This window comes from Chrysoperla carnea, chromosome 1 (assembly GCF_905475395.1).
Source record: "Chrysoperla carnea chromosome 1, inChrCarn1.1, whole genome shotgun sequence".
Taxonomy (NCBI): Eukaryota; Metazoa; Arthropoda; class Insecta; order Neuroptera; family Chrysopidae; genus Chrysoperla; species Chrysoperla carnea.
This window is the reverse complement of record NC_058337.1, coordinates 24,460,330-24,485,825: the sequence shown is the minus strand read 5'-3', so window position 1 is coordinate 24,485,825 and position 25,496 is coordinate 24,460,330. Positions and strand designations below refer to the sequence as shown.

The following is a 25,496-nucleotide window of genomic DNA, read 5'->3' as shown; positions in this document are numbered from 1 at the left end:
CGAAAGGCCGCTATAATTGTGTTGATTTTTTAAAGTCTTCTAATTTATAATGCAAGCATTGACATACAAAACTTTTTATACCTATATGGCATTTGAAGAATTAACTCCTTTTCCATGAACCCCTCCCCTACATCACTCCTGGGGGGTGGTCTTGAAGCTGCTTCCACACCTTTAGAAGGAAGGAGGGAAGGAATATTCTTAACCTTCAGAAAGGGATCATGTTCATACGCCATTTTACCTACTAGGGTAGAGATTTATCAAGAAAGGTTCCTGTATTATGAACGCGTCCAAATTTCCGCGTTTGTACGATTCTCTTACTAATCTAGTAATGTTACAATAACCTTCTCTAACTAACAAAACTAAAAAAATATAGACCTCAGAATAATTTATTCTATCGGGAAACTCATTTTGTCCTGCGACAACCACAGGATTAAAATAGAACTACGATAACAGTCATTTACTGCTTTTTTGAAATTTAAACCTGCTTATGACTGTCATATTGACTGCTTGGCATCATCAGTGATTTTCCCAATATAAATGCTGCCATATTCTTGTTTTCGTTTTAAAATTTTATTTTATTTTTAGCGGTGTTCTAGTCTCCTTTCTATTTTTCCGTATTATGTCAAAATATACAAAAGATCAACTGATAAAAGCCAAAGGATTTTTAGGAGACATTTTTATTTATGTTAGCTTAATTTTATATCGTTTCGTAAGGTAAGTTATTTTATTACATACATACTGGCTCAGAAATAATAATTATTTGGGCACTCATTAGAACAGAACCGCCTTTAATCTTTGTAGATAAACAAAATTCTATAATTATTCAACAATTGTTTTTAATTCTTTACTATGGCACGCCATTTTACTATTTAATAGACTAATTTGTATCGAGAAAAAAATTAATTAATTATTTTTTTTCAATCAGAAATTTTATATTTTATATTTTATATTTTGTAAAATAAATCCTAGTAAAAGAGAGATTGATATAAGATAAGATGAGAAAAGAGAGATGAGAATTAAAATTATGATGATAACATAATAAAAATGTATTATTATTATGTATCATCATAATAATAATGTATTATTATTATGATGATACATAATAATAATACATTTTTATTATGTTATCATCATAATAAAAATGTATTATTATTATGATGATACATAATAATAAATCAGTTAATTTTATTTGAATTAGATTAAAAAAAAATGATTGAATTAAAATTATGTACATAATGGAAATAGAGAATTAAAATTATGTACATAATAAAAATGATTGAATTAAAATTATGTACATAATGGAAATAGAGAATTAAAATTATGTACATAATAAAAATGATTGAATTAAAATTATGTACATAATGGAAATATAGCGCACGCCGTTTTACTATTTAATATGAATTAAAATTATGTACATAATAAAAATGATTGAATTAAAATTATGTACATAATAAAAATGATTGAATTAAAATTATGTACATAATGAAAATGATTATTATTATGATGTTAACATAATAATAATGTATTATTATTACGATCATTTTTTTTCGGACATTAAATAGTAAAATGGCGTGCCATACTTTACAATCACAGTACAATAAATGAATAAATAATTATAATATGATTCGGGAAAGTAACTCTTCGAATCTCTTTCAATCTTTTCAATTGAACTTGATTAAATTATATAAAACCAATAAACGAAACATAGTACTAATACTTCACAGTTTGGGGCTAGTAACTTCAAAAATCGGATTGAAAATCAATTACTTTGTTTTTGAATCATGTACTTAATAAGTAGAATGGAACAACGGCTACAAAGTATGTCGTGGTCACATTGATCGCGGAGCACTAGATTAAGGGAAAGCCACAAGGTCTCAACAAGAGGGGCCTCCGCAAGATCTTGTCAAAGTTATCTGTACTCAGTCTTGAAAATGATTTACTTTGGGAGCTGGATTTTATCAAAATCATTAATGATTTTTCGAAGAAAAAGGCTCGCAAAATTCTATGAATACACTTCTATGTATTCACTACGTTCTATGGAATTGGGGACTCGGCCACGGAAGAAGACATATTTATTTATAGAATTATTGATGTAATCAATTAAAATTAATGAGGGATTAATGATTATACGATAAGAAAACTTTACGTATAAAATCTTTTACATTTCTTAGTATTAATTTTTCAGTCTAAATGCGCTCACTCCATATTATCATATATCGATTGTAAGCTATCTTGTTAGCCATATAAAATATATGAAATAAGAAGTGTTTTTATGAACGTTCTTATGTATAAAACAAAGAGGGGATGTTTACTGTGTGTTATGATGTGTTATGGCTATGTGTTACTGTGTGTAATTGGTATTGTATAACTTCAAGTGATGAGTCTATCCGACTTGGTTCATGTATACGCATATACAATCTTTTTTTGTTTTATACATAAGAACGTCCATAAGAACTCTTCTTACTTCATATAATATAAATGGCTAATGATATAGTTTACGAACGGTATAATTCATACATCACGTAAGTGTATTATCTCATATATTATTACTCTAGCAAATGCTTTTCTGTCCTACTCTTATCTTCCTTAATCCTTTATCAAATTCCATTATTCACCCCTGATTTTCAAGCTTATTATGTCTTGGCTTGACGTATAATATCCTCACAGTCTAAAAATGTACCGCTTAGGAAAAACACGCTAGACAAATAATTTTAACGAAAAAATGTCATAAATTTAAATAAATTAAAATAATAAATTTATTAGGCAAACATGTTAGTTTTTACAGATGCTCTACTAATACTCTAGACATAGTTACTATTTTTAATACATGTTCTCCTAATATTAATTTAGGAACTTTTGAATTTTTTCACCACTTTTAGGCACGGGTACAGGGTAGCTACGAGTTACGCTAACTACGGAAGCGGAATTCCTCACGGATCGAGCTAGTAAACTATAATCTGTGTTATACATGCAGGTACATTATATGTGTAACGAGGTACAATGTCATTTGGAGAGATGTTTCCATCTCTTGTACAAAGGATTATTAACATGAGCCTTTTTGGATGTTATTGTACATGTTTTATAGTTTATAAAAAATATTAAGGTGCTTTTGGATCCCTTTTGACCGCTGCCCCGAAAAGTGCATTTGAGTTGGTGCGGTACTCTGCTGTTCTCCTGTAACAATGATCATAATTTGTGTGTGTGAATTTACTGCTGTACAAAAAAGGAGGGGTAGTATTACTAACTTTTTAGAGGTTTATTGTCAAGTTTTTATTATAAGATTATAACGAATCAAAAACCTTTTTGGATTTTAAAGATCGGTCCTGTAGGCTACGAGAAAACAAAAACGTACCAGTTTGAAAAACGTAGTTTCGAGGACTCGTTATAAGTTTTTTTTACTGTGGGACATTTTTAACATGTATATGACCATAACTTTATTCTACTTCCAATTTTTTCCGTTTCCACGAGTATTTTTACGCTTCTAAAAAACATTTTTATTTATAAAAAAAAAAAAAAATTAAAAAATTTTAATTGAGAAAGTTCCTATAAATATGTAGTTATCTTTAGGATGACCAACTAATTATTATTTCTGAGTAAATTAAAATGAAAGGAGTGCTCGGTAAAGAACGTTTTACGTCTGTGTTATTATAATTAAAATATGGAAAATCTGTACTTTTTTCAGATTAACACCCCCGTATATTTTTGTGATTGGTATTTCAAGTATTTCAACAAAATATCATTTGAGTAATTCAGTAATTGAATTACCAAGTTCAGATCATGTCAATTGTGATAAATATTGGTGGCGAAATATTCTGTATATTAATACGTTTTTCCCATCAAATGAAATGGTAAGATTTACACTATAGGCATACAGTATGCCCAAGAAGCGCCACCCTATCATTAAATCTTTCTCTTAAGGTAGGTGAAACACAGAAAAATTTTTCAAGGAAAAGTTGTCCGAATGAAAAGGGGGTGGGGGCATCTAATAGGAACATTGGATTAAACATTCACCTTTAAGGTCAGTTAAAAGTCCACTCGCTTTCGTTACTGGTAAGATAAAACATAAGGGACCAGTTTAAATTAGAAAGTTTGTACTTATAAAAGAACTAATGTTTGTTGTTTGATACATTTATTAAAAATATGAATAGATAGATTCGACAGAACTTGAAAGAACTATATACAAAAATATCTCTTGGAATTGAAGCTATGTTTGGTCATTAGATATGGTTTTGAAATATTCTTTTGAATGTCGAAGTTTTTCTAAAAGTTCACCGAAACCAAAACTTTTATATTTTTAGTAGATTTTCATATCCAGTATATATGAAATCAAAGTAGGTATACTATCTATATTTTGGCCGAAATTTTTAACGCTTACAAATATTGATGTTTTGTCACTTCCATAACTAAAAAAAGAAAACATATCATACTGAAATTCTTATAGCGTGCTTAGGACGTAAAAAGTTCGTAAGTAAATGAGCAACATAGGTCAATTGGGTCTTAGGTCCGTAGGACCCATCTTGTAAACCGTTGGAGATAGAACCATTAAGTTTAAATATAAAAAATGTTTCATCTAAAAAATAAACAACTTTGTTTGAAACATTTTTTCGTAAATATCATTCCATGAGGGAGCAAAATAGGGAAAAATTTTGTATAAGATAGAGAAATGAAAATTTGTAGGTAGCCACAACTAGTGAGTTATGATAGATTTTCGAAAAAAAAAGTTGAACAAATGGAAGCTGGAAGACAACCATAAATGTAGTTGTTTTTTAAACTTCTCTAATTTATTGAAAATAACTCAAGCACTGATATTCAACTTTGTCTACCCAGGGTATTTCAACAAGTAACTGAGTCAATTGTTTATTTTCACTTGTTACTTTTAATTTCTGTCAATTCTATTCATATTTCGGAAAAATGACTTAAATAAAAAATGTTCGTTTTGTTATGAGGAACAACTTTCTAAATTAAAGTGGTCTTCTATCTCTTACCTACGAAAATAAATAAATCTTTAAATAACCTTAAAGATCAATGTTCACTCTAAGCTAAGAGATGTGCCATGGATATGAATAAATTATCTTGAAAATTTTTTCTGTTTTTTACTGAACTTAGAAGACAGATCTCATTAAAGAGAGGCACTTCTAGGCCCTACTGTAGATGAGAGATCGTAAAATATGTGTTGTTTGTATATTCTTGTAGTGCATGGTATGGAGTTGGTATTTAGCTAATGATACCCAATTTTACACAATTGGTATTTTGATTCTCTTAATTTCCATGCGGTAAGTCGAAAAAGATTTTAAAATGAGATCGTCCAAAAATTAAGTGGATTCATCAGCCTACGTCAAATAGCTTCACATTCTTTTATTTCCATCTTTTTATCTTTTAGACACATTCGTCTTGCAGGAATTATAGTAGCCACACTTTTAATAACAGCTTGGCTCACAACTGGTATAGTTACTATCAAAACAAATTATATTCCTAGGTAAGAAATGAAGCACAGAATATTGAACTTACGTTACCATTAATGAAATTAATGTTTTTTACTACAGCACAATTGATCCATTTTCGCATTATGACGAATTATATGATAAGCCATGGACAAGATTTGGTCCATATTTCATTGGAATTATATCTGGATACATTTTAAATGCAATTGATTGTAAATTGAAATTAAATCGATGGATTAGTTGCCTGTGTTGGAGTGTAGCTATTGGTTTTATGTTGTTCATCTTATTTGGAATTTATTATATAGAAATGGATCTTTACTCATCGGCTGTTTATGTATCTTTAAGTCACACGATGTGGGCAATGTCTATTGCATGGATATTATTTGCATGTGTCTCCGGATATGGAGGTAAATCCTGTATTTCAAGTAATTGCAAGAGCTCGATTGTGTTAAAAGATTTTATCTTGACAGTAGAGTTATCCACTCTATTTAGAATGACTACATCTTCGATTTCGGAATACAAACTTAGACCTTACTTTCATTTTATAGGTATTATTACTAAGATATCATGAGTTTCTAGCTAGGTCTTACAGCACTAGGTTGTTCTGAACAGACCCATTATTAACGCTCAATAATTATTAAACTTTAAAACTTGAGGGCGGCAATTTTCTAAATCTGGGCCTGCGAATAGTGCGATCCATGGTATTTCATTAATGATCAGAACTAATTAATTATTTTCTAACATTTTTGCTTGAAGCATTTCCAACTTCGTGAAATTTCTTAATATTTTTTACTTCTACCACTTCCGATTCCTCCAAATAGGAAAAAAAATATTCCATTATATAGCATGGAAGTATAGAAATATTCCATTATATATCCAGTCAGTAGCATGGCAAAAGTTGACTCCGGCTGTATATCTTTCTTGTGTTTAAATAGTTTCATATGTTTTGCCTGTGAAATGCTTCTATAAATACATCGTGCCTCTATCTTAGGGCACGATGTTCAAGATTTCTGCGGAATTTTTCTACAAAATCCTAAAATCTGTATCTCTTATATCTGTATCTATTATATAATCTGTATATCTTTTTTGATTCGCTGAGATAATTTCATCTATAATCTTTATCGCTCTTTCGGTCTATCGCCTTTGCGCTATTCTTATTCATTTCTTGTTTTGTCAGTTTGTGTATTATAGTGTTAATCTTCGCATTACTGTATCTGGAATACCAGCAGAAACTAAGTACTTAAATGTTCTCTATTAGCCTGCATGTATTTTGAATGTTCACAATGTCTTTTGAATGTCAATTTTACAGGTTTTACGAAAACACGGGTTTGTCACCATTTTTTTCTCGGCTTTTATAATTCGCAGGAAATCCAATCAGGGCTCAAATTATAACTTTTAATAGTATCTTTGAGCCAAAAATGTTCGTCGCAAAATAAAATAAAATTTCCGTACAATTTACGAAAATGCAAAAATAGATGCTTTATTTTCTTCGTTAAGAGTTGGTCTACAACCTCTGCATAACTAAAAACGCAAAAAAAAAAAAAAAAAACGAGAATTTACAAACTGTAACAGTTGATCGACATAATACTGGGCGATACACTGCGATTATACTATACACTATAGTTTGTAAATTCCTACTATAGTTTGTTTTTCTTTGCGTTTTCACGGTTCCATCATGCATTTACGATATTAATAACTATGAAGAAAAAAATGTGGGGCAATTCTTAGCAAAGAAAATTTTTATGCTCGGGCACGGCTTTTCCGAAGTACCTATTTTTTTTTTTTTAATATACTATTAAAAGCTATAATTTTATTATACAAAAATTTTTTTTTTAGGTTGGGTAGAAAAAGTTCTATGTTGGAAATATATGTATCCTTTTAGTCGTCTCGTATATTGCACATACTTAATACATCCAGTAATAATAAAAAATGTGCTATTAAATGCTGAAAGTCCACTGCATATCAGTAAAGAGATAATGGTTATATATTTCTTAGGATTTCTATCAGCATCATTTTGTATAGCATTTATAATTTCATTACTATTCGAAGCACCAATTGTTTCATTATTACATTTCACGCATCCAATTAAAAAGACATCAATTAAATCAGCATCAATTACACAGCAACAACAAATACATGTCAATAAGGCTTTTGATACTAATGAATAATTATTTGTATTTTTTATGTGTTTTTTGTTTTTTAAATAAATAAATAGTTATGTTTTTCTTATACATTAATTAACATTTATTTAACAAATGTACATTTAAGTTTTCTTACAGTATCATGAAATTTCTAAAATTTTTAATTTTAATAGTTTTGTTGTATTTGATGTTGTTTTTATCTCATATTTTTAGAACTCTTCATGGACATTTTTTGAGTTATAAATATTTTACTGACATAAGACTTTTATTTTACTTATAAAAAAAACGTACTTATGGTTAAATTTGCAATTTAACAAATTTTTGGGATTTCAATTGAAATTACTCCGGGATATCATTCCTTGTAAACGAATCTATAGTCAATATCTCAAAAACTACTAGTCCAATCAACAAACAGAACCCATTTATCAAAATTACTCTAGGAAATGATTTTCAACGAAATTGGATTTCCAGATTTTCTGTAGCTTTCTTAAGAAAGAGCAAGCGTGGCACAAAAGCCCCTTTAAAAAAACGAGAAAATAAAAAAAAATTTTAAGTTTGATAATTAGATAAAATATTTAACGATTGAATGGGTATTCTAAAGATATCGTGAAAAATACCCATTTAAATCTAAAATAATTCGGTGGATTAATCAGAATTTTTCTAAATAAGTAATTTTATATTAACGGCGTAAATACCGCCACTAAGGTGTTTCAAAATCGAAGATAAGAAAATTTTTATTGCAAAGTCATTTTGTCTAAAGTAATAAATAACTTTTGTATGTTAACAAAACCGTCTGATCTAATAGTAATATAGTTAGTGAAATAAATACCACGATACTCGAAATAAAATTTTATTTCGAGTATCGTGGTATTTATTTTAATAACTATGTCTCAACTCGAAGTCAACAAAAATCCATCCTTATATTTAAATATTTTCGTAAAAATAAGCATAAATTAATCAAAAAAATTTTTAATTGAAAAAATATATTCAAAAAATCACTAAAATAGTTTAAACGGTATTCCTTAAGCCCGAGTTATGAAATCGATTAAATAATTACTTATATTAAGATATCGTGGAAACGGTCTTCACGATAAGTTGAATCTGAAATGTAAAGTAGCATTTCAAATTGAAAGTTTTAAACATTATAACCTCGACTTCTATAAATTTTAGGCACAAACTTTGTATACATCACGTGTTTTCTATATTGTAAAATATGCCCCATTCATCAAATACATCAATTACATCGAATTCGAAATTTAATAGATTATATATCAATAGAATTTTATAAATTTTTTAAAATTTTGAACATAGATTATATAAACAATATGAAAAATGTTTAAAATAATTTTAATACACAATTACTGAGTATTCATCGTCAAATTATTCATCAATATTCATATATGTTTTTTGGCACAATTAATTAAAAAATGACAATATAAAAATATTATGAATTAATTAAAAAAATATAAAATAAGGTAACTATATGAAAATAAAATTACAATTTTGTTCTTTATCTTAAAATTAAACTTAAAGCTAATTTCGGAAAAATTTGTTATTCTTTTCTGTTTACAAATTATTGAAATAAAATAAAACATGAAATTAAGTTATACAAATTTTCGAATAGAGTTAATGGAAAATTCTACATTTTTATTGATATTCATGTATTATTCTTAGGAGTGGATTTAAATGAAGTTCGATATTTTTCTAAAATTTAGATTGCGATCTTTATCTATGAACAAGACTGAAGTGTCAACTTGTGACGCCTGTAATTGCAAACTTATTGATTGTCATTTTATAAGCTCATTGATAACCATTCATTTAGTTGTAACATTTTTATTTCTCTGTTTGAAATGTCAATTTGGGCTAATAGGGCTTTTTTAGGCATAGTTAAACCTACTTTCCAATTGCGTATCCAAAACCTACTCAAATGAAGGCGCAGAAAAAAAATTCAGAATTAGTAAATAATTTGTTGGGCAGGATATATCCCATATAAAATAAACTATTAAAAGAAAATTTCCCCTTTATTATAACTCTGTCAAGACTCAAGATATAGGATATTCGGTTTTTGCTAAATGCATATACATTTTAATGTCAAGACTACTTATCGCACCAACTTTGATTTTTAAATAAAGAGAAAGTTGGCAGTTTTAAATCAAGAAAACTTCTAAATCTTTAAAAGACTTCTGAATTAAATATACGTTCTGTTTTATTCATTCATTTGATAAAAGAGATTTTCTACTTATTATTAATTCTATTCGAAAAATCGATCATATAAATATAATGTGTACTTTGTGTTTATAAAAGTGACCATGACTACAGATTTAAGCCTTAGTACGTAGCAGATAAATGATACGATTTCCTAAATAGTAGTTAATTCACTATGAAACAAAATTAATCTACTATTTAACAAAAAAAGATACTTTTTAATGTATTTTCTATGACTGACTAGTACTACACTTAAAATGCTATTGAAAATGAAAAAATTTAAAGTAAATAAAATTGTGGAATGTATAAAATTAAACAAAATAAAACCTGCTAAGTACTTGTCACACCTCTCCGAGCTACTAGCATATTCAGTACCGGATTTTTATTAATATACGTAACAGCTTTTTTATGGGTGACCATCGTAAAGTCGTAGCCGTTTAATTGAAGTATTTTATCATGCGGTCGCAATCCAGCTCTTGCCGCTGGACTATTCTCATGTACCTCCGTTACATAAATACCCTAAAACATGTTTAAAATAAATATTTACATCGTTTTACACATGTTTTAAACCTTACATTATCCGTATATCCTTGTGGACTTTTAGTGTAATCCTGATCAATTCCCCCGCCAATTTTAAAACCACATTTCATTGTTCCATTTTCGGATTCTTTCCGTAACGTTATGGGAATCTAAAAAGATAGTTTTATTGTCGTGAATTCGTGATTATCATTTCGACACACCTAATTTTTAAGTACAACTTACGCTTAAACATTCCATAGCCGTACCGGCTTGGTGTTGAAATGCCATTTTTGCACACATTTTGGATTGAGTGTTATATAAACTTGATTGGTTTTATATTAAAAAAATGTTATAAAATTTTTATTTGAAATTTTTTTTTTTTTTTTTGAAAAAAAATTTCTAAACGTCAAAATATTTATGTACCAAACAAAACTAGACGTGATTCGTCAATGAAATGATTCATCTACAAGTGGTGCCACATGCTAAACTTTGTTACTAGTAAGTTACTAAATGACTGTGTTTAAGGGGGTCTATCTAGGTCACATAATAAATAATCGAGGTATGTAAAAAATCAATTTTTCAAAAATATTACATATTTTGGTTAATGAACAACCTTTTAGCTTGATCTTAAAATTTCATTAATATGTCAAGAAGTTTTAACATAATTTCTAAAATTTCAACAAAGAAAATCATTTCCATATTTGACGGCCGTTATTTCTATCGTCTTTAAGAAAATTTATCCCTTTTCTTACAGCAAATTTACTCTACCTATACTACTTAGGAAATTAGTAAATAAATAATTTTTTAAAAATGTGAATAGGGCTGCCAGATCAAAACTTCAGAAAATCCTGAGGTTATCCCGTCATCAGGTTTTTTTAAATGTTTGTAAATCTACTGGGTGGCCTTTTGAAAAAAAAAGAGAATTTTTTTTAAAATAAAAGTTTATTAGAAGCCATTCTGATGAGTTTATTTCACGGCTATTATAGAATTACATGTATCGAACACGTTTTTCGGCATTTTTAATAATTTAACATTATATTTATAAATGTGTCTACTTTAAGTAGTTGTACAAATATTTTAAACATTTTTTATGAAAAAAATCAAATTGAGACCAATTTCTATTATGTTTAGGTGTAGTAGCCCCTTAAGGTAATGCATAAATACTGGTTTTATAAACTAAAAAATTAGCAATTCAAAATCCTTTCTAGAATATTTTCATTTTTCAAGAGGTTGTGTTGATTAAATAATTTTTTTCGAAAAGAGTAACAATTTCAACTTTTTTTTATTCAATAATTTTAAAAGCGGGAAATAAAACCTGCGCAACTCGCATTTTAGTTTGTTCTAAAAAAAAGTTAAAAGTAAAGATTCTGGATTTTGTTTTTCTTTGATATTAATTTTTTATAAGAAATTCCAAGTGCCAAGTCACACGTAATAAAAATTATGGAGTGAATTTATTTTGAAATAATATCGAACTCCTCTGTTTTTAATATTTAATATAATCAGTTCAGAACTACATGCAAATTCTTTAACAAATGACTCATCACACGGACTAGCGGGCTTTGTATGCATGTGTAGCGTAGCATGACCCATGCAGAAAAACTTTGATTGTTCGTGCAGATAGACTCTACATTGGTATGAAGGAGTGTAGTCTATTTCAAAATAAATTCGCCCTAAATAGTTGTTGATAATTTATTGTTTTCGCATCGTCATCCTCATTAAATGCAATTTAACTTACAATTATCTGTCCTCAACACAGACAAACAAGTAGTATAATGGCTGACACTCATCAAAATTTTCCAACATTGAAGAATGATCGTATCTTAAAAGCAGCTCGCGGTGAACCGGTTGATAAGATTCCAGTATGGGTAATGAGACAAGCAGGCCGCTATTTACCAGAATTCCAAGCATTTCGCAAAGAACATGATTTCTTTGAAATATGTCAAACGCCAAAGTTAGCATGTGAGATAACACTAATGCCAATTAGACGCTACGATTTGGATGCAGCCATTATTTTCTCTGATATACTTGTGATTCCACAAGCATTAGGTATGGAAGTCATTATGAAACCAACAGTTGGTCCGGTTTTACCAGAACCTTTAAAGGAGCCATCTGATTTAGACAAACTGAATACCACAGATGTTGTGTCTCGATTAAAATACGTTGGAGAAGCCATTACTCTTACAAGAACAAATCTAGAGGGTAAAGTTCCGTTGATTGGATTTGCTGGTGCACCTTGGACAATAATGTCGTATATGATTGAGGGTGGGGGGAGTAAAACAATGGCTAATTCAAAGAAATGGTTCTACAAATATCCAGAAGAAAGTCGAAAATTACTAAAAATCATAACAGACGCTACAATTGACTATTTGGTAATGCAAATCAAATCTGGTGCACAATTAATCCAAGTGTTTGAATCGCATTGTGAATATCTATCGTTGGATTTATTCAATACATTCGTTGCACCAACTTTACAGCAAATTTCATCAGCAATACGTTCACAAGGATTTAAGGACATTCCATTGATCTTATTCTGTAAAGGTGGGTTATTCTGTTTAAAAGAACAAACTAAATTAGGTTACGATGTGTTGGGTATTGATTGGACAGTTAATCCAAATATGGCTCGTGAAATTGTGGGTCCAAACATCACGTTGCAAGGTAACTTAGATCCAGTTGCCTTACATGCACCGCCTGCTCAAATCGAGAAATTAACAAAAAGTATGAAAAATGCTTTTGGAAATGAACGATATATTGCTAATTTAGGACATGGTATTTATCCAGATGCGCCAACAGATGCTGTTCAATCTTTTATAAATGCTGTTCATAATGCATGAGTATAACATCGCATGCATGTTTTGTTATTGTGTAATAATGTTTTTTCATTAAAAAAAAACAACAACTCATATTTTGATTCTTGTTTTTTTGTTTGTCCCTCAAGTCTTCAGAAAAATAGCCAAGAGTAGAGTTTAATTGAATTTTTTCAACTTTTAATCAGAAACATCAAATTAAAGTGTACTTACAAATACACCTATTGCAAAATTTTAACAGCCAATAACAACTTTATTAATTTAGTTTAGTTCTTTGCTTTTCTTATAACACTTTTCCTCAGACGAGTATTACATCCCGAAAATGGCCTATTTTTTTACTTTGATACCAATATTTAAAAAACCTGAGTTTTACGAATTATAAGGTTTTACTGTAATAATTTTTTATTTGCTCGTCAACGGAGTCCAGAATTATTAATTTCAGAAAGTTTGATTGAAAATATTTCCCATAAGGTTTATGTCAATAATCTATTAGGGCTTCTAAATATACAAAATTTTATAGGTCTCATAATAAAAAATACACATCTTTAAGAATACAAATGCGTTCAATAAAAGTTGAAAATAAAAAATTTTTTTTTCGAGTGCGTGATGGGATGAAAATAGCTCTTATGAACCCACCTCCTTTATACTCAATTTAATGGGTTATCCCGCTCGTTTTACATTTTTATGACTGGACACAATCACTAGAGACGTTGAAACTCGATTGCCTGTAATGGAAGTTTCTCTTTCTTACACTCTTTGTCCTAAAAAAATTAATCCGCCTGTTAACATTTGCTTGATCAATTTTAGTATATCAGCTTATGCAGGTCTAGAAGTAACAAAAAGAGTAATACTTTATCCTTAAAATCATTTTTTATAACAAAACTATGTACAAGAATTAATTATATCACATAATATAGTAGATATATACATAATAGAAACATAATTAAAAATAATTTCATGTAATTATTAATTTTTTAATACCGATAAATGTATTCAATAAATTAACGTAACATAATCGGGAGGAACGCATCAAACTCAAAGCCAAAAAAATCAAACAACAAAATTAAAATTACTATGGCGCGAGAACTTAATAAAATAGCAAACAAAAAAATTAAAATTACTACGGCGCGAGGTCTTAATAAAATAACAAATAAAACGAATAAAACCATACTGGATTTATGCCTAAAATATTTTCTTAATGCTTGGCGCGTTTCTTCCGGGTACAATTTTTTCAAAATAATTATTCATTTAGTGGGTCCATGAACTTTGGTTAAAAACTTATCAACATCCAAATTCAACAGTAACTTCTGTGGATTGTTTTGTTTGATCTTCTTATGGGCTTTTGTGTCAGAACTAGTCATTGGAGTATCTGACGATGCTTTTCTTTTTCTCGCAATGGTTGTGCCTTCCGTTCTGAAATAAAAACCACAAGTTAGTGTAAACCTATAAATAGGGCAGAGTAAATAATTTTTAAAGTATTCCAAAAGCCAATTTTACTATTGATTTCATAATTAGTGTGTTAGATCGAATTATAGTGTGTGAATAATTATAATACCATTCATAAAACAGTTCAAATTTTTTTTAAAGGAATTTTTTACAATTTAAATTTGTGCACACAATGCGTTTTGAGATCAACTGTGCCAATTTTTCACAAACTATAAATTTTCAGCGTTATTGAAAAGAGATTCTCATAAGAGCCAATACAGTTTTGCATTTTTTTAATTAATTATATCTCTCAAACGGTGCGATACAAATATCTGAATTTTTTCTCGTCACTAATTGAACTATGATCTTTTGAATAAATTTTAAACAAATAGTTGTAAAATATGAACTCCGACACTGCTATACTACCTTAAATTTAAATATAATAAATTTGTGTCCGCCTTGTCTGAGAATTAACGGTTTACTCAAATATTAATAATTTTTAACCCGCGGAAATATTGGCTGAGTCTAGCCGAACTGAGCGAACGCGGGAGCTCAGTTAACATCGGCATTCTCTTTATGACAGTAAAAAAGATCAGTTCAGCTAAACCATTACAAGGACACAATTACATTATAAAATAATTTCGGAAGTTCAAAATTTAACTCAAGTTTTTTGTGTCTATGAAAATTAAAAGTGGAATTCTGCCCTTCTAACAACAAACAAACCTTATTAAAACTAGTTTAATACATTAACTATAGACGATAATAAATTAATACTAACTTGCAAGATTTATTCTTTTTACTATCAGCCATTTCATTTATTGCTTTCACATTTTCATCTTCACTATTTGTACACTCTCCTTCTTCATAATCATCTTTTAATTTTTTATCGACTTTCTTTCGAATTTTATCTTTATTCTTTTCATTTTCTTCTTTAGCACTCTTAGACTTATCCATTTCTTCATTCTTTTTACTTGAATTATCTGTTGCTAATTTTTTATTTTTCTGGTTTAATTCTTGTCTGATTTTTTTGTCTTCATTAGTTACATTTTCTGATTTTCTAACTTTTATGTCTTCATTAATTTCATTCAGAAGTTCATTTTTATTTAAATTACTCGTTTTATTTGTTTCTATATCGACATTTTTATGTTCATTGATCAACGTAAAATTACTTGGAACTTCTTTTTTATTCTTATCTAACTCAAAATTTTTTAAATCAACATAATCATTAGATTTTAAAGACTCTTTAGATCTAGTTTTTTCTTTTGGAATTGGGGAACATTTTGATAGAAATGCATCTACATCATTTGATTCTTCATCACCAAAATCAACGTAACGTTTAGATGATTTTAATTTTGGACTACTTGTTTTAATCGTTGATTCGTCAACTTTTTGTAATTTTTGTTTAGAGGTAACCCTTCGAATAATTCGTTTTTTTGGTGGGATTGGTTGTGGAGACATACTTATAAGATCATAAAATGGCGAAACTTTAAACGTACGCGTTACATCATCAATTACATATTCCACCTCATATTTCGCAAAACTAGAATTTAAATCCAAATTCGAATCATTATTATCCGTTTGTACACTTTTATTATCATCGAAAATGATTTCGATTTGGTTATCTAAGATAACATTGCTAAACTCTCTGTCACAATCTTCTTCTAAACCATCATTATTTTTATTATCTTTAAGATTTGGATCATCTGAAATTAAATTATTCTGGTTAGTTTCAATCAATTTGCTTTCTTGTGAATCAGCCGTTTTTTCTTTATCTTTAACTGTTTCTTTATCTTTTGTTGGGTTTTCATTACCTTTCATTGAATTTTCATTATCTTTCGTTGGGTTTTCATTATCTTTCATTGGGTTTTCATTATCTTTTGTTGGGTTTTCATTTTCAGTTAATAATTTTGATTCATCATTAGATTTTGGGGGAGTTTTTGAATCAAATGATTTATTCTTTTTATTAGGTACTAAAAGTATCCCTCTTTCTTTGAGATGTGTGACTAAAGCTATTGCACTCTCTGTATCAGATTCTTGAATATAATGATCAATCGCTGACACTGACGGCTTTGAGGGTTCATTACCTTTTGTCGGACTTTTTTCTTCATCTTCAGAAATATGCAAAGCTGGGAAATCATTGTCATTATTAGTACTATCATTAAGACTAATCTTTAATCGTGAATTATTTGAGGGTTTTAATTTCGAGCGTGATCGACGTGGTTTGGTAACAGCTAACAGTTTAGCCAACGTTGTTTTTGTTAGCTTTTTGGATGAAGTATTTGAAACTTGTTTTGGTGTGTTTGATTTTCGTCGTGGTAATTTTTTTGCGGTAACATTGTTCTTCGGCAGCTTGTTTGATTTTGCTGTTTTTGATGAAGTAAGAGCGTCTTGCTTAAATTTGATGATTGTTCGCAATCTTTTTTCATTTAGTTCAACACTTATACGTTCATATTCTTTCTTTTTTCTTTCATCTTCGCGTTCTACACTATCATCTAAATTTTTACGAGATTCTACAATTTTCTTAGTATTATCAATAACGGTGATATCTTCCCTTTCAGATTTTGATGTGGTGTCACTGCTCGAACTACTTGAACATGATGAATCGGAAGAACTTGTATTATTGGAGCTACAACTACTATCACTTGAACTTTCATCATTATTTGCACTAGGTTTACTTGATGAACCGGGTGCTTCTGTATTCTGAACAGCTACCGATACACTATTAGGTTTTTCTGTATCGTTATTTGATTTCTTAAAATCATTTAAAATTAATGCCTCCAATTCATTATGCTGATCTTCACATGGTACATAATAGGAGCTACAACTTGAATAATCAGTAGGTCGTGATTGATATGACAACGGGCTTGAATAATTATCATGTATTTTTGGTGTAATTGCAAGTAATGGTGTTAGCGACAATCCACCTGGCGTAGGCATCAGTGCCGGATCCATTGTTTCTGTTTTTTCATTAAGTAGTTTTGTAATTGGTGTTTCTGCTATTGACGTTGGACTCATAAGTCGTGGTGTAATTGGTATGCCACAAAAATCTTCTTTTACTGGAGTTTCTAGGTATGGTTGCAAACTTCGAGTAACTGCAATTGGTACTAGTGGTTGCGAGGATGTTTCTTTTGATTTGTTGGTAATTTTAATTGATTTGATTTGAGTACTACCAGGAGGTGTAATTTTTGAGACAATATCAGTCGAGTCTTGAAGAATAATCGTATTTTCGATAGTTTCAATCATAATGGGTTCAACAACTTCCTCTAAAATCACATTAGTTGGATTACATTTTTGTTTATATTTTGTAGGTTGATTTTTATTGATCCAAAAATCATTATTTGTTGATGTGGATACTGGTTCAGAGGTAACTGTTTCTGTTTTTGAAATTGTTTCAGTGTTTTGTGTCTTATCAATTTTCTTTCTACCTCGTCGGATGGTTGTAGTAGGAAGTATTGGGACAGTAGAAATATCTTTTTTATTAGAGCTTCTTGTAACTCTTTTATTTTCAATTATTTCAAGTGGAGGTGGAGGTGGAGGTGGTGTTTTGTTGTTTTGGGGTATTATTGTTTTGGATGTAGTTGACGATTCTCTTTTTATTCTCTTTTTAACCGGAGAAATTTTAGTTTTTGATGTATTTAATTTTCCGCGCCTTCGAACGCGTTTACGATTAATTGATACTGATTTCGTAATGTTAATATCCACAGCTGAGACTAGGGATCGAATATCAGCATCCCAAGCACCTGCCATTGGTTTCTTTTGAATTGTTTCAGTTTTTTCAATTTTCTGCGGTGATGCGTCTGATTCTGAAAAACTACGATTACGTTTCGTTTTACTAACATCAGTTGTTGGACTTTTTGACTGAAACATTGCATCAACCTGATCCCAATCAGCAATTGGCTTTACTGTAGGTGTTCTTGTAGCAATTCCGATATTTTTTGAGCTTGGGGGTGATGGAGAATCATTTCGACGAAATAGTGACGCTGATTCTGGAATTGGTTCTAATTTATCATCACATTTAAATAAACTAAGGCGAGCGTCTTTAGCAATGGAAATGCTTGATTGATTTTGAGTTTTAGATTTTGGAGATGTTAGTGCTTTTCGTTGCGTTCCAGATTTTGTGGGAGTGGAAAAATCTAATGCACGAATATGTGATCGACCGCTTCGTGGTGTAGATAAACTTAATCGATTGCTTTTCATTGTTTCAGTTGGTGTGACAGTAGGAACTACATCACCTTTGGATTCTGTTTGCATGTTTTCTTGGTTTTCTTTACTTTGTTGTATCGTATTATCTTCTGTTTGTAATGATTTAACAACTGCCGGTGTTGGTTGTTCATTCTCTGTTGGTTTTGAAGTGCAACTTTTAGAGTCCTCTACGGTTGCGCTAACATTTAACGGTTGTACCGTTTGGATCAAGTTCACAGTTGGAGGCAACGTTATGGTTGCAGGTTGAATTTGTTCAACAACAATCGGTATTTGTTCTTTAACCGGTTCAAAGTAGGGATGCACAGTTATAATTGGTTGGTGATAATTCGGTAAAATAGGACGATATTTTAATTGTGTATTTGTATTCTTTGTACTAGGAACTTTTTTCTCTATATTTGGCATTGTTGCTTGAATAGTTGATGAAGAATCTACGGAATCAGCATACATTACTATTGGCATTTGCATAATATCCTGGTTATTCGGGTTTATTGTAAATGATTGAGCACTTGATGATGTATTCGAACTTGATGAGGTGATTTGAGAATATTGTGGTTGCACGACTATTATATTTTGAGCAACATTTGTCGAAGGTGTTGCTGAATTTTCTTGATTGAAAATATATGTTTGTGGAACATTGTGCGCAGTATTCAGTGCAGATGGTAATATTTGATAATTTGAAGAAGAAGAGGTAACAGTAAAATTTTCTGGATTCGGTGTAACAACTACGTAATCAGGACAAGAAACTGATGTAATTGGCTTATTTGCACTGGATGTCATAATACATTTACTCGGTGATAATGTGTTGATTGATAGTTGTTTATGTTCTGTGGATACATTTTGCTGACATGTTGACATAGGGACATTTTCTATGGTACCTTCCATTGATATTATTTTTTTATTTTCCGGTCGAATTAAAGTTTCTGTGATCTCACTTGTACTCTGATGAGTTTTTTGTGAATTGTCTTTTGTATTTGCATTTTGTGTTACTTGAATAATTGATTGTATAGCTTCTTCATTTTGGTCATCAATTTTACTCATTGTATCAAATTGTTTACGTAATTCGGTTGAGGACCGTTTCAAATATCTTGAACGATTTTTTAATGTAAATTCAGTCCTTTTTTGCCCCTTACGTAAATCTGGTAGTGACCGAACGGTATTTTGAATCCTTCGCCGTTGAAGAACGCTAAAACAGAATGACACCAAATAAAATATCAATGTTTACTTGGGAAATATCGATGGAAATAGGATATTTATCGTAACAAAAAAATTGAAACATTTTTATTCGTAAAATTCAAATATAATATCTTCAAAAATAAAATACAATCTTGGGTTGATATCGCACTTGGGGAAATAATTTGATAAAATTATAGGGATGAAAAAGGGTCTATACATATAAAAATTTGAATCTCTTTTAATCTATGTAAGTGTATTCGAATTATAAAAAATTTTTGTTTTTTCGTATGTTGAGCAAAATTTTCTAAAGCCAAACCTTGCCATTTTTATATATTCGTGATTTATAAACGGTCAATGAAGAATAACATATGCCCATATTGGAGCATTTGGGTGACAAAATCCGTTAAAAACGCATAAATTGTTGAACAACAATTCATGGATTTTGCATTAGGATAATGCACCATCGTATACAGGAGTAATTAATTGTAAACGAATTGAAGGCCAAAATGCGATGGTTATCATTTATTAATTATAGCATTTACCAAATTTGATAACGTTTGACTTGCATTTGTCTAAGTCGCAAAATTCATGAAAAATTTCGTTGAAGCTGAAGGTTATAAGAGATGATATAAAATGTACACTTACTTGTCTCTTGGTATAGAACTCGGACGTTGTGGGGTTGAACTTTCACTCCAAGAATTCAATCTGCTATCTGAATCTTCACTAACTTCTTGATTTTCCACTAAAAAAAAAAAAAAAAATGTTGGCTTTATCCAATATAAAAACAACAAAACTTCGTTGGTTCTGCGATTTTTGTGTTAAATTAATTAGGCTTTTTTGTATTTGCTTCTTTTGATATTAAATGTTTTGCAAACAAAATGTATGGTCAATTTCGCATTTTATACTGTAGGAAATGAAGCATTTAAGGTTCTCATTCTGCGGAATAATAATATGATTTTTTATAGGGTACGGTTAAAAATGTTCGTATGAGTGTGTAGAACATAGAAAATTTATATTAACTAGAAAGTGTGAATTTAACATGCACGCACGCGCTAAAAGTTCGCCAGAGCTAATTCTGCTGAAAAATCATGAAATTTGAGAAAACAACCATTGGACCTTATATTTTCTAATATAAGGAAACACTTTCTTGTTTCGTGGCATTTTTTTTTTCTAAAACTCACGTTTTTTGAGACATGAGGGATTAAAAAAAACTAAACCTAATTTTGGTGAAAACTTGAAATTGTCGAACTATTTATATATCAAATATTTGATTTGAAATTTATTATATATCATATTTAGAACGTTTTTAAAAAATTTTTGTCTCTTGGTTTCTTAACTTCACCTCAACATTTTTGAGAAATAAGCGTTTTAAAAACTCTTTCTTAGAGATTAAAACACTTTCGCTTTTTTTAAACACTTAAACCTCGAAAACAATGAGGAGGTAAGGTCAAAAATGGCAAAGCATACAAAAATCTTAGTCCAAAATAATTAATTAGAATAGTCCAAAATATTTCAATCGTATTTAAATCGAATAATTGATTACAATCATACGATAACCGTCAATTTTGTTTTTGATGACAAAATTTTAACTTATAAATGCAATGTTTTTTATAACTCTTACATCTCAAGAACGATGAGGTGAGATAAAAAGAGTCAAGAAACAAAAATTGTTTAAAATCGTTCTAAATATTTGATAGAAACCACATAATAATGGTTAATTTTAACAATATCAAATTTTCCTCAAAATTAGGTTTTGTATTTTTTTAATCACTTGAATTTAAAAAAAACGGTAAGTTTTATTAAAAAAAAAAAAAAACGCCACGAGACAAAAAATGCTTAGAATAGCCCAAAGTATAAGTTCCAATAACTGTTACATCTAAGCCCTTATGTGCCTATTTATATAACAGTTTTGCTTTTTATAGTTCCTGGTCCTTTTTCATTAAAAATTATCAAGTATAGTTAATAGTTCATCTTTATATTTATTAAAAAAAATCATCTTTTTTCCACTATAAAACTCAAATTAGGCTTCGGAATTATAAAATATTTACACTCACCCACAATTCCATTGATTAACTTCTCAAATGCAGGATCGTTTTCTGTTTCTTTAACAATTGTTTTAATAATTGAATTCAATTCTTTATCAATGCCAGGCCCCGTATTTAACAAATCTATGCCGGCATTGTGAATTTCATTTTGTAAAATAGTTACTTCTGGTGTATTTATAACTTTATTGATATTCTGGGCTATTTTTTCATGTAATTCTGTATTATCTAAAAATGCTTTTTGAACAACATTAAAATCTAAGCATTTCTCTGGTGAATCAATATTCTTCTCCAAGTGTACGGTTATTGATTTGCGTCGATTTTTCAAAACCGGCGGCGATCCTTCGTTGCCTGGTAAACTTTCAAGTGGTGTTGTATTGACGTCTAATGCATCGTTACAATTATCAATATTATCTTCACATGACCATTCGTTGCAATTTTCATCCGATACCTCATTACCGTTATCAATTTCAACATGAGCGATTGCACGTTTTCCTCGATCATTTCTCACCGATTTTGATTGTACTCTATAGAAAATTTTAGTCTAATTTTAAAATATAGAAACAACCAAAAATTGACTAACATCCTAAATGAACTTATAAATTAAGCTTATCTTTTCTATCCTATGAATGGAAATAGTTAACTGTTCGCCAAAAATCAGGAAACAAAATTATATAAATGCATGGGTTGTTATTATTTAGAGTTAAAAAAATCGGAATTTTTAGAAAAAGAGTCTAATAATAATCGAAAAAGATGCATTGCCGAAACGATGAATCACAGTCGTAATAAGTTACACTGGAGGTGGAACTGTAGTAAAGTCATAAGAATATGAAATTAGATTTTGGAGTGATAGTAAATCACTTTTTTAATGTAAGCTACCAAAAAATGCTAACTCACGTTAACTCAATCCAACCGATAGTTGGCATGTATTTAAGTAATATCAATAAACATTTAGAATGAATAAATTATAATTACAATCAAAGAGCAAAGGATTCAAGAAAGCTTGCAGGGTCAGCTAGTATGGTATAATTTAGCCAATGAATAATCAATTATCAAAAGATTATTTATAGTTACCACATTTTTATAACATGTATATATGAAATATATCAAAGTATAATAAGTTTAGTCCCAAGTTTGTAACGCTTAAAAATATTGATGCTGCGAACAAAACTTTAGCATAGATGTTCATGAAATCATCTAATAAGTCCATTTTCGTTTGTCCGTCTGCTGTCTGTGAACACGATAACTCAAAAACGGAAAAAGATATCAAGCAGAAATTTTTATAGCGTTCTCAGGAAATAAAAAGTGAGGTCGAGTTCGTAAATGAACAACATAGATAAATTGGGCCTTGGGTTCGTAATACCCATTTTGTAAACCGTTAGAGATAGAACAAAAGTTTAAATGTAAAAAAATTAACAACATTTGCTTGAAACATTTTTTCGTAAACATCACAGTTCACTGGTGAGGGCGCAAAATGTATTTATGTATTATATGGGAATATTAGTTATGTGTGTGGTTTGTGTGGCTATCTAAGAGTGGCTATCTTTCTTTACTTACATGACGTAAAAAAAAAAAAAACGATTGCGTAATCAACGCTGTCTATACATGATATTTCAATTATTTTAAAATTATCATATGTAACTCCTGTTATAATTACGAGTTGGTTTCGTTGAGTTGGTTGATTATAGAGGAGTTGGTTGGGTTCTGAAATTTTAAGCCCTTGCGTTCAAAAAATGGAACACTATTACAAAAAACGGAGATATTATCGCAAACAATATTCATTCGATAATTTCTTTGTGCAAAGATATTATAAAAATATTATAGTCAATTGAGTAATATGCAGTTAAATTAAATAATATTAAAGTTAAATCTAGTAACATTTGATTATGTCATAGTTGGTATCGGCAGCCTAGTTAATCCTGCCACGAGATGCTCGTGGCTAAAGAGAATAAAATAATCATCAATTCGTGAATGCAGAGACGTTTAATTGGGTTTTTTTATGATTTTTTTTCTTCAAAGATTAATATTACCGTTACAAATTTATACTTATAATAATACCATTATAATATATTACAAGTAGCAGCTCCCCTACTGGATTTGTCATTGATAAAGTTGGCTAAATATGCATCAATGCCAAAATACTGTTAAATGAAATTTTTGTCCAAAAATTCTGATTTATTCCCCTGCAAGACTTAAAATTCTTTTTTGCCTCCCTTGGGACAAACACTGGGCTCGCCCATGTATAGAGTTTGTCAAAAAACTTAAATGAAAGTAGAATGCTATGTAACCATCACAAAGACGCCAACCACAAACTGTCCCTTTGTGTTACTTTTGTTTAGTGCCTTTGTTCTCTAAATATAATTTTATTTGAAGAGGTTATAAAAAGTATCATGTTTATAGGCCTTTTAATCGATATGCTTTTGTTTCGGACAGTTGTCAAAAACTAATAAACTTAAGAAAACCTAATATATTTTATCTTTATCAAACAGCGTTATCGACTAGGAAAGAAGATGTGTGATATGTCTTTACTTGATTGAAATCTGTCCGAGACAAAAAAGAATCATTGTGTAAATGCCCTATAAAGAACATTAAAACATAAAACAATCACAGTGAACGAAATACGGAATAAACGAACCTGTTTGAACGTCCAGAACTACTAGGTAATGTAACTCGAAACAACATTGTTTGGGTAGGAGATGTTGATTCCATAGACTCAAACAACAATTGTAATTGTTCAGATAAATTGACCATTTCTGGTTCATTATCATCGCTACGCCCCATTTTCTTTAACTGTTCTTGAATGATACAATAAGTTTTACAATAATCATCGAGTATATTCATTAACGTTTTGCCAGTAACTTTTGTAGGAACTTTTCGTCCCCGTTTTGAAAATTCAAAACATTCTTTTAAATGTTCGGATGATTGAAGGAAATTTGTGTAGGCATCTCCACATTTCTCTTCTTCTAAATAGCCTACAAAAAATGTATATATTTAACGTAAATTTTTTTGTTGATTATGCACTTAACCTCCCGCCAAAATAAAAAATATTTACCTAGAACCAGTCTAGCAATTTCCGATGGTAAAAGTACTTCCATTTTTCTTAACCACTATAATCTACTTATAAAATATGCTACCCCGCTATTATTAAAACATTTATTTCACATTAACACTATTTTTCTTGTAGTTTTTTAATCACATAAATTCTTCTCGCGTACGAATGTTTTTCTTTTCGTGACATCTGTTTACATTATTATTCTACCCTATCGTATACAATGTTTACTGTAAATTGAATTTACTATGCAAAAAAGGTAATAGATGGCATAGTTGTAATCAATTTTCCCAATTTTCGTTTACAAAGAAACGAGGGAATTTGAAATAAAGCAGAGGATATAGAAAGAATTAATGTATAAAATAAGGTTGAGAAAATGTTAATTAATAAAGCTTTTCACTTTATAAGAAAATATAGTTATTTTAGAACACTCCGTGGTGCAGATAGTCTTTGATCGTTTTGTTAATTAAATTTAAGAATTGGAATTATAACGG

The 25,496-nt window shown here is 29.6% G+C and overlaps 4 protein-coding genes across 8 annotated transcripts in view; 2 read left to right on the top strand and 2 right to left on the bottom strand.

Annotated features, from left to right (window-relative positions):
- Positions 1-7,609, top strand: part of LOC123295684 (nose resistant to fluoxetine protein 6-like) — a 30,139-nt gene extending 22,530 nt beyond the window's left edge. The window contains exons 6-11 of the mRNA XM_044877146.1: positions 586-714; positions 3,683-3,848; positions 5,194-5,273; positions 5,381-5,476; positions 5,544-5,848; positions 7,278-7,609. Of these exons, the coding sequence (XP_044733081.1) occupies positions 586-714; positions 3,683-3,848; positions 5,194-5,273; positions 5,381-5,476; positions 5,544-5,848; positions 7,278-7,609 (1,108 nt within the window). The remainder of the gene's footprint in view (positions 1-585; positions 715-3,682; positions 3,849-5,193; positions 5,274-5,380; positions 5,477-5,543; positions 5,849-7,277) is intronic.
- Positions 7,610-9,168: 1,559 nt separating this feature from the next.
- On the bottom strand, positions 9,169-10,756 carry LOC123305159 (tax1-binding protein 3 homolog). Its single transcript, XM_044886790.1, has 3 exons — positions 10,550-10,756; positions 10,363-10,476; positions 9,169-10,306 (listed from the first exon to the last, which is right to left on the bottom strand). Exons 1-3 carry the CDS (start codon positions 10,604-10,606, stop codon positions 10,118-10,120), a joined length of 360 nt encoding a protein of 119 aa, XP_044742725.1. The 5' UTR covers positions 10,607-10,756; the 3' UTR covers positions 9,169-10,117.
- A 762-nt stretch (positions 10,757-11,518) lies between these two features.
- On the top strand, positions 11,519-13,184 carry LOC123300680 (uroporphyrinogen decarboxylase). Of its 4 annotated transcripts, none has more exons than XM_044883320.1 (2): positions 11,519-11,535; positions 12,063-13,184. In XM_044883320.1, exon 2 carries the CDS (start codon positions 12,079-12,081, stop codon positions 13,135-13,137), a length of 1,059 nt encoding a protein of 352 aa, XP_044739255.1. In that variant the 5' UTR covers positions 11,519-11,535; positions 12,063-12,078; the 3' UTR covers positions 13,138-13,184. The 4 variants fall into 4 exon arrangements, with proteins under 4 accessions (XP_044739255.1, XP_044739248.1, XP_044739240.1 ...); XM_044883313.1 differs by lacking the exon at positions 11,519-11,535 and adding an exon at positions 11,551-11,664; XM_044883305.1 differs by lacking the exon at positions 11,519-11,535 and adding an exon at positions 11,565-11,727 and having other exon boundaries at positions 12,063-13,183.
- A 948-nt stretch (positions 13,185-14,132) lies between these two features.
- Positions 14,133-25,166, bottom strand: LOC123302276 (serine-rich adhesin for platelets-like). Of its 2 annotated transcripts, XM_044885149.1 has the most exons (7): positions 25,006-25,166; positions 24,589-24,925; positions 21,966-22,480; positions 20,557-20,653; positions 16,347-19,921; positions 15,314-16,238; positions 14,133-14,523 (listed from the first exon to the last, which is right to left on the bottom strand). In XM_044885149.1, the coding sequence occupies exons 1-7, from the start codon at positions 25,046-25,048 to the stop codon at positions 14,355-14,357; spliced, it is 5,661 nt and encodes a 1,886-aa protein (XP_044741084.1). In that variant the 5' UTR covers positions 25,049-25,166; the 3' UTR covers positions 14,133-14,354. The 2 variants fall into 2 exon arrangements, with proteins under 2 accessions (XP_044741084.1, XP_044741079.1); XM_044885144.1 differs by having other exon boundaries at positions 15,314-19,921.
- Between the last annotated feature and the right edge of the window lie 330 nt (positions 25,167-25,496).